Here is a 13,305-nt window from a genome sequence, read left to right as displayed (position 1 = left end):
CCTATTAAAAATTATCTTTAGTCTTCGATCATCCAAAATATACCCATTAAAGATAGAGTAACTGGTCAAATCACACACACTATACAAACAGAGCTAACTACTTTCACAGTGTATGTGCAGATCACAATTAAAATTAAATGTTGCGGGTACTCACATAAGTAAGAATGATATCACCAATACTTTTGTTTTCTGACCAGTCAATAATATGTTTTTCCAAATCACCCTAGAGGGAAATGTAAAAAAAAAAAAAAAATGTATATTACATAGGAATTGTATTCAATATTTACATACCATTAAAAAAATAAATAAATGATAATAATAATAATAATATGAAGGTCTATGATACATTGAGATTCATTCTGAAGTCATTTTAAATGCTATAGGATACAACAATTAAATATTTTTTTAAAGTGAAACCTTTATTTTAGTGTGCACATCAAGAATATCTGGTATACTGCCAAATATGGTCTTAATTTCTTCTTGCGCAAGGATCGGTCCACCAAGTTGTCCCTCTTTTTCTAAAGGAACCTGAAAAAGCTGTCAACAATTTTTTTAAGTTAACACTTTCAAAATACATACAACATTATTTTTTATTTTTGAATGATATAGAATGAAATTTAATAAGAAGCAAGTCTTCAGAAATGAAGAGCCAAAAACAAACAGTGCCTGAGATTTTGCTCTGTACATTGTATGAAACTAAAAATACGTGACGTGATGAGTTGGTTGGATACTAGATAAGCACTGGTGGCCGGCAATATGGTCCCTGAACACCCCAAAACGAAAGCCTCAGTCAGTCATATAGAATCAGGAACTTTGTGTTCAAAGAGACACAAGAAAGAAACTGAATGTAACACCTAATTACCTGTACAACCGTAGTGAGAATATCAACATAATTGCTTTCAGTCTGATATAATTCCATAGCAACCTGCCATCTTGCAGACTGTTTCTGGGATATAGGTGCTGGGATTTTGGAAGACTTTCCAGGAAACTTTGGTGTATCTAAAACAGAATCCAACATTTCTTAACTACATTGCATGTTATTTTTTTACCAATATTAGTAAAATAATGATATAGGATCAGATCAAATTGCAAACCATATTTTATATTTACTACACAGTTAAAATGATTTTTTAGTTTGTTACCATGAACCTATACCCTTTAGAAGGAAAATATTCTCGATCTGTCATATTATGTTCAACATACAAAACATGTATATTAAATGGAAAAAAATAAAATTCTATGGGCAAATCTACAATATTTAAAGGAGATACACTAAACAAATTGAAAATATACTCCAGTTCTGAAATGGAAGCAGGTTTTTTCGAAAGGCAAGAAAACTTTTTTTTGTTTGTTTTTTCCACCAAATACTTTTAAAACATACCAGAGAATGATTTTCCTGATTCTGGTGTATTTGAGATATCAAGAAGTGACCCCATTGACAGGGAATGATCGCCAGAAGGACGTTTACGAGGAGGAAAAGGAGAAAGGTCAGTATCCCTAGTTAGCTGTGCAAGAGTATCTTTTAAACGTCGCTTCTTCCGATTGCTGTTTGGAGTACTTAATGAAAGTAAAGACACCGATTTTTTGAGTGCTGGACTATCATGCTACAAGAGAAAATAAAATATTGCAGTTAGTTATATCTTATGGTCATTTAGGTATGTAACTGACGTGTAGAGGTGGCAAATACCTTTTCAAATAGATATATGGTTTCTCCTGCTCTAGCATCCATTTGTATACTTCCCCAAAACCACTAAAGAAAAAAATAATGCAAGTGATTAGGCTTTAGATAGAAATATAAAACATGCAACAATAAACAGTATTTATAAATTCATGATTGTGCATGATGTGAACAGATTTAGACAGTTACACTATACACACACACACACTTCTAATAGTGCACATATAGAACGTACCAATTAAAATACAATAAGCAGTGTTGGTAAGGCACAATAACTGCAATATGCACTTTGTTATAATAAAAAAAATCCTTTATTCAACATATTTTTGTATGTGCTGCTTTCTCAAATAGAACATGTTATGAAACACTGCTCACCTCTTGCTTTACAACGTAGAGTTTTTTTGGAGGTTCAAAGGGTAAATCTTTCACAGAGTTTTCTTCGACAACAAGATGAGTGCATTTTTGATCCCCAACTTGTAAAAACCGGCCCCCTATTGCCAACACAAAAGAACTGATATTTCAAATGTTACAAATGATACGGCTAAAAAGTCTGCAGATCTACAAAAGCATTTTTGCAGACAGTGTCCTTAGAGGATTGAAGACAGACCCTTGCATATTCTTCTAGCATGTTACTACCTTCATTTGTTAGCTTTTAAAATAAAAACAAACGACGACGCACCTTTTTTGTTACCATCTTTACCTTCAATGATGTACATATAAGAACAGATAGTATTTTAGAGTTTATAAATACATCTATGAAAATAAAAAATAAAAAACTGCTACACTTTTTTCAACCTTTAACGTTCTATATATTTTTTTTTTATTTTTTTTTAAACAAAAACTGTTCATTTTTGCTAGTCTTGGTCTTAAGTCAGACATTGCATTATCTACACACAAAAAATGGTGCAGTGTACAAAATTGATGGAAACACTCCTTTAACAATATTTCTGCTTATGAGATAGGATGTTTTTACTCTTTGAAAGCACAACCCATTAAGATGGGCTGAGTTTGCAGGGAGATCTGAAATCAAAGTAACATAGTAGATGAAGGTTGAAAAAAGACCAAAGTATACAAAGTTCAACGTATACAAATCTAATATACTTACAAAAAAAGTCCAGTTGACCTTAAATTAATCCCATTAAAAAGTGACCCATTTAACACAAGCAATCATATCCCTGGAATTCTATTTCTAGCCAGAAATGTATCCACACCATTTTTAAATGTATCTTAGGTATTATCAATCACTACCTCCCTTGGTACTGAACTGAGTTCCACAATGTTATTGCTCTTACAGTGAAAAAACGTTTGTTGGAGTGTAAATCTCCTTTCCTCCAGCGTTAAAAAGGGACATTAAACCCAAACATTTTCTTTTATGATTCAGGTAGACAATACAGTTTTAAACAACATTCCAATTTACTTAAAATTATCTTATTTGCTTCATTCTTTAGATATCCTTTGTTGAAGAAACAGCAATGCATATGCTTGAGCCAATCACACGAGGCATCTACGTGCAGCCACCAATCAGCAGCTACTGAGCCTATCTAGATATGCTTTTAAGCAAAGGATATCACGATAATGAAGCAAATTAGATAATAGAAGTAAATTAGAAAGTTGTTTAAAATTGCATGCTCTAAATCGTTAAAGAAAAAAATTTGGGTTTCATGTCCCTTTAACCCTTTGAGTGCTAAGCACTTTCCCACCTGGGTGCTAACTTTTTTTAAATTTTTGAAAAAAAAAATGTTTTAACTTGTTTGTAAGTCTTGGGGATTTGAAAAAAAACAATGTTGGAAAGGTTAGGCGATTACCTTTCCAACGGTGGGTCTTGGGGGTCTGTAGCTGCTTAGATGCCTGAGATACAGGCTTCTAAGCAGCATGACCCCTGCTCCTATACTTAACATTGTTAAGTATAAATAAAGTTGTGTTGTGCATAACGTGAAGCCCCGGCAATGCCTGTCACTATGCAGGCCCAATCGCTGGGGTAGGAGCGGGTGTGAGCACCCAGATCTCCCTCAAGGTGGGAGAGTGCTAGCAACGGCTCTGAGCCGTCGTTAGCACCAGAGTGGGAAATTCTGAGATGGCTCAGAGCCGTCGTTAGCACTCAAGGGGTTAAATTGTGACCACTTGTCACAAACAAATTTCTTGGACTAAACAGAGCTTCTGCTATCTCTGTATATGGGCCCTGAATACAATTATATAAAAGTAATCATGTCGCCTCTCAATCAACTTTTTTCTAGAGAAAACAGACCCAGTTTGGCTAACCTCTCCTCATAGCTTAAATTATCCATTACCCTTATTAGCTTTGTGGCCCTTCTCTGAACTTTTTCTAGGTCTGCAATGTCTTACCTTATCTCTCAACAAAAAAGGCTTCCCATTATCTGTATGTATACACAATGCCCGTAAAGAAAATTAGAAGAAAAAAAAAAACAAAGAAAAAAAAATAAAAATTTATGCTTACCTGATAAATTTATTTCTCTTGTGATGTATCGAGTCCACGGATTCATCCTTACTTGTGGGATATTCTCCTTCCCTACAGGAAGTGGCAAAGAGAGCTCCCACAGCAGAGCTGTCCATATAGCTCCTCCCTTAGCTCCACCCCCCAGTCATTCGACCGAAGGTTAGGAAGAAAAAGGAGAAACCATAGGGTGCAGTGGTGACTGAAAGTTTAAAAATAAAAATATATATGCCTGTCGTAATAAACAGGGCTGCCGTGGACTCGATACATCACAAGAGAAATACATTTATCAGGTAAGCATAAATTATGTTTTCTCTTGTAAGATGTATCGAGTCCACGGATTCATCCTTACTTGTGGGATACCAATACCAAAGCTTTAGGACACGGATGAAGGGAGGGACAAAACAGGGACCTTAAACGGAAGGCACCACTGCTTGTCTCCCAAAAATAGCCTCCGAAGAAGCAAAAGTATCGAATTTGTAAAATTTGGAAAAAGTATGAAGCGAACACCAAGTCGCCGCCTTACAAATCTGTTCAACAGAAGCCTCATTTTTAAAAGCCCATGTGGAAGCCACAGCTCTAGTAAAATGAGCAGTAATTCTTTCAGGAGGCTGCTGTCCAGCAGTCTCATAGGCCAAACGGATGATGCTTTTCAGCCAAAAGGAAAGAGAGGTAGCCGTAGCCTTTTGGCCTCTCCGTGTACCAGAATAAACAACAAACAATGAAGATGTTTGACGGAAATCTTTAGTTGCTTGTAAGTAGAACTTTAAAGCACTAACCACATCAAGATTGTGTAACAGACGTTCCTTCTTTGATGAAGGATTAGGACACAGAGAAGGAACAACAATCTCTTGATTGATATTCTTATTAGAAACAACCTTAGGAAGAAACCCAGGTTTGGTACGCAAAACCACCTTATCTGCATGGAAAATAAGGTAAGTGGAATCACATTGTAAAGCAGATAGCTCAGAAACTCTTCGAGCCGAAGAGATAGCTACTAAAAACAAAACTTTCCAAGATAGAAGCTTAATATCTAAGGAATGCATAGGTTCAAATGGAACCCCTTGAAGAACTTTAATTACTAAGATTAGGCTCCAAGGCGGAGCAACAGGCTTAATTCTGACCAAAGCCTGACTAAATGCTTGAACGTCTGGGACATCTGCCGTGACGTTTGTGTAGTAGAATAGACAAAGCAGATATTTGCCCTTTTAGGGAACTAGCTGATAATCCCTTCTCCAAACCTTCTTGGAGAAAAGACAATATTCTAGGAATCCTAATCTTACTCCACGAGTAACCTTTGGATTCACACCAATAAAGATATTTGCGCCAAATCTTATGATAGATCTTCCTGGTGACAGGCTTTCTAGCCTGAATCAGGATATCAATGACCGACTCAGAGAAACCACGCTTTGATAGAATCAGGCGTTCAATCACCAAGCAGTCAGTCAGACGCAGAGAAACTAGATTTGGATGTGTGAACGGACCTTGGATTAGAAGGTCCCGCCTCATTGGCAGAGTCCACGGTGGAACCGAGGACATGTCCACTAGGTCTGCATACCAAGTCCTGCGTGGCCACGCAGGTGCTAACAGAATCACTGAAGCTCTCTCCTGCTTGATTCTGGCAACCAGACGCGGGAGGAGAGGAAACGGTGGAAATACATAAGCCAGTTTGAAGGACCAAGGCACTGCTAGAGCATCTATCAGTACCGCCTTGGGATCCCGGGACCTGGACCCGTAACGAGGAAGTTTGGCATTCTGACGGGACGCCATCAGATCCAATTCTGGTGTGCCCCATAGCTGAATCAGCTGAGCAAATACCCCCGGATGGAGTTCCCACTCCCCCAGATGAAAAGTCTGACGATTTAGGAAATCCGCCTCCCAGTTCTCTACTCCTGGGATGTGGATTACTGAGAGATGGCAAGAGTGATCCTCTGCCCATTGGATTATTTTGGTTACCTCCATCATCGCTAGAGAACTCCTTGTTCCTCCTTGATGATTGATATAAGCTACAGTCGTGATGTTGTCCGACTGAAACCTGATGAATTTGGCCGCAGCAAGCTGAGGCAATGCCTGAAGCGCATTGAATATCGCTCTCAGTTCTAGAATGTTTATCGGAAGTAGAGATTCCTCCCGAGACCATAAGCCCTGTGCTTTCAGGGAGTTCCAGACTGCACCCCAGCCTAGCAGGCTGGCATCTGTCGTTACAATGAGCCACTCTGGCCTGCGGAAGTACATTCCCTGAGACAGGTGGTCCTGAGACAACCACCAGAGAAGAGAATCTCTGGTCTCCTGGTCCAGATGCAGTTGAGGAGATAAATCTGCATAATCCCCATTCCACTGTTTGAGCATGCATAGTTGCAGTGGTCGGAGGTGTAGGCGGGCAAAAGGAACTATGTCCATTGCCGCTACCATGAGTCCGATTACCTCTATACACTGAGCCACTGATGGCCGAGGAATGGAATGAAGAGCTCGGCAAGTGGTTAAGAGTTTTGATTTTCTGACCTCAGTCAGAAATATTTTAATTTCTACCGAATCTATCAGAGTCCATAGAAAGGAAACTCTTGTAAGAGGGAAGAGAGAACTCTTTTTTTATGTTCACCTTCCACCCGTGAGATCTCAGAAAAGCCAACACGATGTCCGTGTGAGACTTGGCTAGCTGGAAAGTCGACGCCTGAATTAAGATGTCGTCTAGATAAGGCGCCACTGCTATGCCCTGTGGTCGTAGAACCGCCAGAAGGGACCCTAGCACCTTTGTGAAAATTCTGGGAGCCGTGGCCAACCCGAAGGGAAGGGCCACAAACTGGTAATGCCTGTTTAGAAAGGCAAATCTGAGAAATTGATGATGATTTCTGTGAATAGGGATGTGTAGATACGCATCCTTTAAGTCCACGGTAGTCATATTGACCCTCCTGGATCAGAGGTAGAATAGTCCGAATAGTCTCCATCTTGAATGATGGAACTTTGAGGAACTTGTTTAGAATTTTGAGATCCAAGATTGGTCTGAAAGTTCCCTCTTTTTTGGGAACCACAAACAGGTTTGTGTAAAACCCTAGCCCCTGTTCCTCTCTTGGGACTGGGCGGATCACCCCCGTGGTATGTAGGTCTTCTACACAGCGTAAGAACGCCTCTCTCTTTGTCTGGTTTACAGACAATCGAGATATGTGAAATCTCCCCCTTGGAAGGGAGTCTTTGAATTCCAGAAGATATCCCTGGGACACAATTTCTAAAGCCCAGGGATAGTGAACATCTCTTGCCCAAGCCTGAGCGAAGAGAGAGTCTGCCCCCTACTAGATCTGGTCGCGGATCAGGGGCTACCCCTTCATGCTGTCTTAGAGGCAGCTGCAGGCTTCTTGGCCTGTTTACCCTTGTTCCAAGCCTGGTTAGGTCTCCAGACTGACTTGGATTGGGCAAAATTCCCCTCTTGCTTTGCAGAAGAGGAAGCTGAAGCGGGACCACTCTTAAAGTTCCGAAAGGAAAGAAAATTATTTTGTTTGGTCCTCATCTTATTTGATTTATCCTGAGGGAGGGCATGACCTTTCCCTCCAGTGATATCTGAAATAATCTCTTTCAGTTCAGGCCCGAATAGGGTCTTTCCTTTGAAAGGGATGTTCAAAAGTTTAGATTTAGATGACACATCAGCAGACCAGGACTTAAGCCATAACGCCCTGCGTGCTAAAATGGCAAAACCTGAATTCTTTGCCGCTAAATTTAGCCAGTTGAAATGTGGCATCTGTAATAAAAGAATTAGCCAATTTAAGGGCCTTAATTATGTCCATAATGTCCTCTAATGGAGTCTCCATCTGAAGAGCCTCTTCTAGAGCCTCAAACCAGAAAGCAGCTGCAGTAGTTACAGGAACAATGCACGCAATAGGTTGGAGAGAAAAACCCTGATGAACAAAAATTTTCTTCAGGAGACCCTCTAATTTTTTATCCATAGGACCTTTGAAAGCACAACTGTCTTCGATAGGTATAGTTGTACGCTTAGCCAGAGTAGAAATAACTCCCTCCCCCTTAGGAACTGTCTGCCACGAGTCCCGCATGGTGTCAGATATGGGAAACATATTCTTAAAAACAGGAGGGGGAGTGAACGGAATAACTGGTCTATCCCGCTCCTTAGTAATAATATTCACAATCCTCTTAGGGACTGGAAAAACATCAGTGTAAATAGGAACCTCTAAGTATTTATCCATTTTAAACTTTTACAATTTCTCTGGAACCACTATAGGGTCACAATCATCTAGAGTCACTAATAACTCCCTGAGCAATAAGCGGAGGTGTTCAAGCTTAAATTTAAAGGCCGTCATATCAGAATCTGTCTGAGGAAGCGTCTTTCCCAAGTCAGAAATTTCTCCCTCAGATAACAAATCCCTCACACCCCTACTTCAGAGCATTGTGAGGGCATATCAGATACGGCTACTAAAGCGTCAGACGGCTCAGCATTTTTCCTAAACCCAGAGCTGTCCCGCTTTCCTTGTAAACCAGGCAGTTTAGATAAAACCTCTGTGAGGGTTGTATTCATAACTGTGGCCATGTCTTGTAAAGTAAAAGAATTTGACGCGCTAGAGGTACTTGGCGTCACTTGTGCGGGCGTTGCTGGTTGTGACACTTGGGGAGAGCTAGATGGCAAACCCTCATTTACTTCTGACTGAGAATCATCTATTGCTCTATTTTTAAGTGCTAATATATGTTCTTTATAGTTTATAGACATATCAGTACAATTGGGACACATTCTAAGAGGGGGTTCCATAACGGCTTCCAAACATATTGAACAAGGATTTTCCTTGGTGTCAGACATGTTAAACAGGCTAGTAATGTAACAAGCAAGCTTGGAAAACACTGTAATCAAAGTAAATAACACTTAGAATTAAAACGGTACTGTGCCTTTAAGAGAAAAAAAGCTGCACAAAATCTGCAAAACAGTGTAAAAAAGCAGTAAACATAAACTTTACAGTAGCATCATAAAGACTTAGTAACGTTGCACAGCTATGCAAATAAACAATTAACCCCTTAATGGCAAAACCGGATTGAAAAAACGTCAAAACCAGTAAAAAGGACTTTCAGCACCTCCTCCTACCTGCCCTTCAGAACGATTTGTGGGGGGGAAAAACTTCTTTTACAGCCCTCAAACACAGCAGGAACCTCTGGAGAAGCAGTTAGATGTCTGAGGAAAAGAAACTGCGCAACTGAAGCGCGAAAATAGGCCCCTCCCACCTCAATGTTTTGAGGCCTATCAGACAAACACCAGAGTGTCTCTTAATTAACCATGTGGGTTAAAAAACCAAAAACAAGCCACAATGACCCCTTTAGTCCCTTCAAAAAACGTTATAATTGCATCATTTACTGAATAAACAAAAACGTTTTTTCCTATCAGTGTCACCAGTAACTAATGAGCCCTTCATGCAAGCTGAAATTCCTATCCAAGTGTCTGAATACAGCTTACCCTTCCCTCATGGGAATATTGCCAGCCTTTTCTAGAATTAACACAGTCTGTCTAGAAAAATATAGACTGAACATACCTCATATGCAGCTTAGCATGCAAACCGTTCCCCCAACTGAAGTTTTCCTGTACTCTTCAGCCCTTGTGAGAATAGCAATGGATCTTAGTTAAAAAGTGCTAAGATCATCATCCTCCTTGCAGAAATCTTCATCCCTTTTCTGCCAGAGAGTAAATAGTACACACCGGTACCATTTAAAATAACAAACTTTTGATTGAGAAATAAAAAACTAAGATTTTTGTCACCACACTCGCTCTGCCCTTCCTAGTACTTAGAGTAGGCAAAGAGAATGACTGGGGGTGGAGCTAAGGGAGGAGCTATATAGACAGCTCTGCTGTGGGTGCTCTCTTTGCCACTTCCTGTAGGGGAGGAGAATATCCCACATGTAAGGATGAATCCGTGGACTCGATACATCTTACAAGAGAAAAATTCTCATCCACCCCTCAGTGGCTCTTGTTTACATAGCTTACATGCTGTGCCCATGACTGCAATATTTAAATTTTCAGTATAGGTGGCACTTTCCACTGGCGAAAGCAGCTATTACACATGCCAAAAAAAACAGAATTTATGCTTACCTGATAAATTACTTTCTCCAACGGTGAGTCCGGTCCACGGCGTCATCCTTACTTGTGGGATATTCTCTTCCCCAACAGGAAATGGCAAAGAGCCCAGCAAAGCTGGTCACATGATCCCTCCTAGGCTCCGCCTACCCCAGTCATTCGACCGACGTAAAGGAGGAATATGCATAGGAGAAATCATATGATACCGTGGTGACTGTAGTTAGAGAAAATAATTCATCAGACCTGATTAAAAAAACCAGGGCGGGCCGTGGACCGGACACACCGTTGGAGAAAGTAATTTATCAGGTAAGCATAAATTCTGTTTTCTCCAACATAGGTGTGTCCGGTCCACGGCGTCATCCTTACTTGTGGGAACCAATACCAAAGCTTTAGGACACGGATGATGGGAGGGAGCAAATCAGGTCACCTAGATGGAAGGTACCACGGCTTGCAAAACCTTTCTCCCAAAAATAGCCTCAGAAGAAGCAAAAGTATCAAATTTGTAAAATTTGGTAAAAGTGTGCAGTGAAGACCAAGTCGCTGCCTTACACATCTGATCAACAGAAGCCTCGTTCTTGAAGGCCCATGTGGAAGCCACAGCCCTAGTGGAGTGAGCTGCGATTCTTTCAGGAGGCTGCCGTCCGGCAGTCTCATAAGCCAATCGGATAATGCTTTTAAGCCAAAAAGAAAGAGAGGTAGAAGTTGCCTTTTGACCTCTCCTTTTACCAGAATAAACAACAAACAAAGAAGATGTTTGTCTGAAATCTTTAGTGGCCTCTAAATAGAATTTTAGAGCACGGACCACGTCCAAATTGTGTAACAAACGTTCCTTCTTTGAAACTGGATTCGGACACAAAGAAGGTACAACTATCTCCTGGTTAATATTCTTGTTGGAAACAACTTTCGGAAGAAAACCAGGCTTAGTACGCAAAACCACCTTATCTGCATGGAACACCAGATAGGGCGGAGAACACTGCAGAGCAGATAACTCAGAAACTCTTCTAGCAGAAGAAATTGCAACCAAAAACAAAACTTTCCAAGATAATAACTTAATATCTACGGAATGTAAGGGTTCAAACGGAACCCCTTGAAGAACTGAAAGAACTAGATTAAGACTCCAGGGAGGAGTCAAAGGTCTGTAAACAGGCTTGATTCTAACCAGAGCCTGAACAAACGCTTGAACGTCTGGCACAGCTGCCAGCCTTTTGTGAAGTAAAACAGATAACGCAGAGATCTGTCCCTTCAGAGAACTTGCAGATAATCCTTTCTCCAAACCTTCTTGTAGAAAGGATAGAATCTTAGGAATTTTTATCTTGTTCCAGGGGAATCCTTTAGATTCACACCAACAGATATATTTTTTCCATATCTTATTGTAAATTTTTCTAGTTACAGGCTTTCTAGCCTGAATCAAAGTATCTATTACAGAATCTGAAAACCCACGCTTTGATAAAATCAAGCGTTCAATCTCCAAGCAGTCAGTTGGAGGGAAACCAGATTCGGATGTTCGAATGGACCTTGAACAAGAAGGTCCTGTCTCAAAGGTAGCTTCCATGGTGGAGCCGATGACATATTCACCAGGTCTGCATACCAAGTCCTGCGTGGCCACGCAGGAGCTATCAAGATCACCGAAGGCCTCTCCTGAATGATCCTGGCTACCAGCCTGGGAATGAGAGGAAACGGTGGGAATACATAAGCTAGGTTGAAGGTCCAAGGTGCTACTAGTGCATCTACTAGAGTCGCCTTGGGATCCCTGGATCTGGACCCGTAACAAGGAACCTTGAAGTTCTGACGAGAGGCCATCAGATCCATGTCTGGAATGCCCCATAATCGCGTTATTTGGGCAAAGATTTCCGGATGGAGTTCCCACTCCCCCGGATGGAAAGTCTGACGACTCAGAAAATCCGCTTCCCAATTTTCCACTCCTGGGATGTGGATTGCAGATAAGTGGCAGGAGTGATTCTCCGCCCATTGAATTATCTTGGTTACTTCCTCCATCGCCAGGGAACTCCTTGTTCCCCCTTGATGGTTGATATATGCAACAGTCGTCATGTTGTCTGATTGAAACCTTATGAATTTGGCCTTTGCTAGTTGAGGCCAAGCTTTGAGAGCATTGAATATCGCTCGCAGTTCCAGAATGTTTATCGGAAGAAGAGATTCTTCCCGGGACCATAGCCCCTGAGCTTTCAGGGGTTCCCAGACCGCGCCCCAGCCCACCAGACTGGCGTCGGTCGTGACAATGACCCACTCTGGTCTGCGGAAGCTCATTCCCTGTGACAGGTTGTCCAGGTTCAGCCACCAACAGAGTGAATCTCTGGTTCTCTGATCCACTTGGATCGTCGGAGACAAGTCTGTATAATCCCCATTCCACTGTCTGAGCATGCACAGTTGTAATGGTCTTAGATGAATTCGTGCAAAAGGAACTATGTCCATTGCCGCAACCATCAAACCTATTACTTCCATGCACTGCGCTATGGAAGGAAGAAGAACAGAATGAAGCACTTGACAAGAGCTTAGAAGTTTTGATTTTCTGGCCTCTGTCAGGAAAATCTTCATTTCTAAGGAGTCTATTGTTGTTCCCAAGAAGGGAACTCTTGTTGACGGGGACAGAGAACTTTTATCTATGTTCACTTTCCACCCGTGAGATCTGAGAAAGGCTAGGACAATGTCCGTATGAGCCTTTGCTTTTGACAGAGACGACGCTTGAATCAGTATGTCGTCCAAGTAAGGTACTACTGCAATGCCCCTTGGTCTTAGCACCGCTAGAAGGGACCCTAGTACCTTTGTGAAAATCCTTGGAGCAGTGGCTAATCCGAATGGAAGTGCCACAAACTGGTAATGCTTGTCCAGAAAGGCGAACCTTAGGAACCGATGATGTTCCTTGTGGATGGGAATATGTAGATACGCATCCTTTAAATCCACCGTGGTCATGAATTGACCTTCCTGGATGGTAGGAAGAATTGTTCGAATGGTTTCCATCTTGAACGATGGAACCCTGAGAAATTTGTTTAGAATCTTGAGATCTAAAATTGGTCTGAATGTTCCTTCTTTTTTGGGAACTATGAACAGATTGGAGTAAAACCCCATCCCTTGTTCTCCTAATGGAACAGGATGAATCACTCC

At 41.0% G+C, this 13,305-nt stretch overlaps 1 protein-coding gene across 1 annotated transcript in view; it reads right to left on the bottom strand.

Moving 5' to 3' along the window:
- The window catches only part of ECT2 (epithelial cell transforming 2), an 847,530-nt gene that overhangs the window by 565,387 nt on the left and 268,838 nt on the right, over positions 1–13,305 (bottom strand). The window contains exons 11-16 of the mRNA XM_053711823.1: positions 2,054–2,169; positions 1,688–1,750; positions 1,382–1,604; positions 863–999; positions 418–537; positions 155–223 (exon numbers count right to left, since the gene is read on the bottom strand). Coding sequence (XP_053567798.1) covers positions 155–223; positions 418–537; positions 863–999; positions 1,382–1,604; positions 1,688–1,750; positions 2,054–2,169 — 728 coding nt within the window. The remainder of the gene's footprint in view (positions 1–154; positions 224–417; positions 538–862; positions 1,000–1,381; positions 1,605–1,687; positions 1,751–2,053; positions 2,170–13,305) is intronic.

This window comes from Bombina bombina, chromosome 4 (genome assembly GCF_027579735.1).
Source record: "Bombina bombina isolate aBomBom1 chromosome 4, aBomBom1.pri, whole genome shotgun sequence".
In the NCBI taxonomy this organism is placed as follows: domain Eukaryota; kingdom Metazoa; phylum Chordata; class Amphibia; order Anura; family Bombinatoridae; genus Bombina; species Bombina bombina.
Note: the sequence above shows the minus strand (reverse complement) of the source record. Positions and strands in the feature narration are given on the sequence as shown.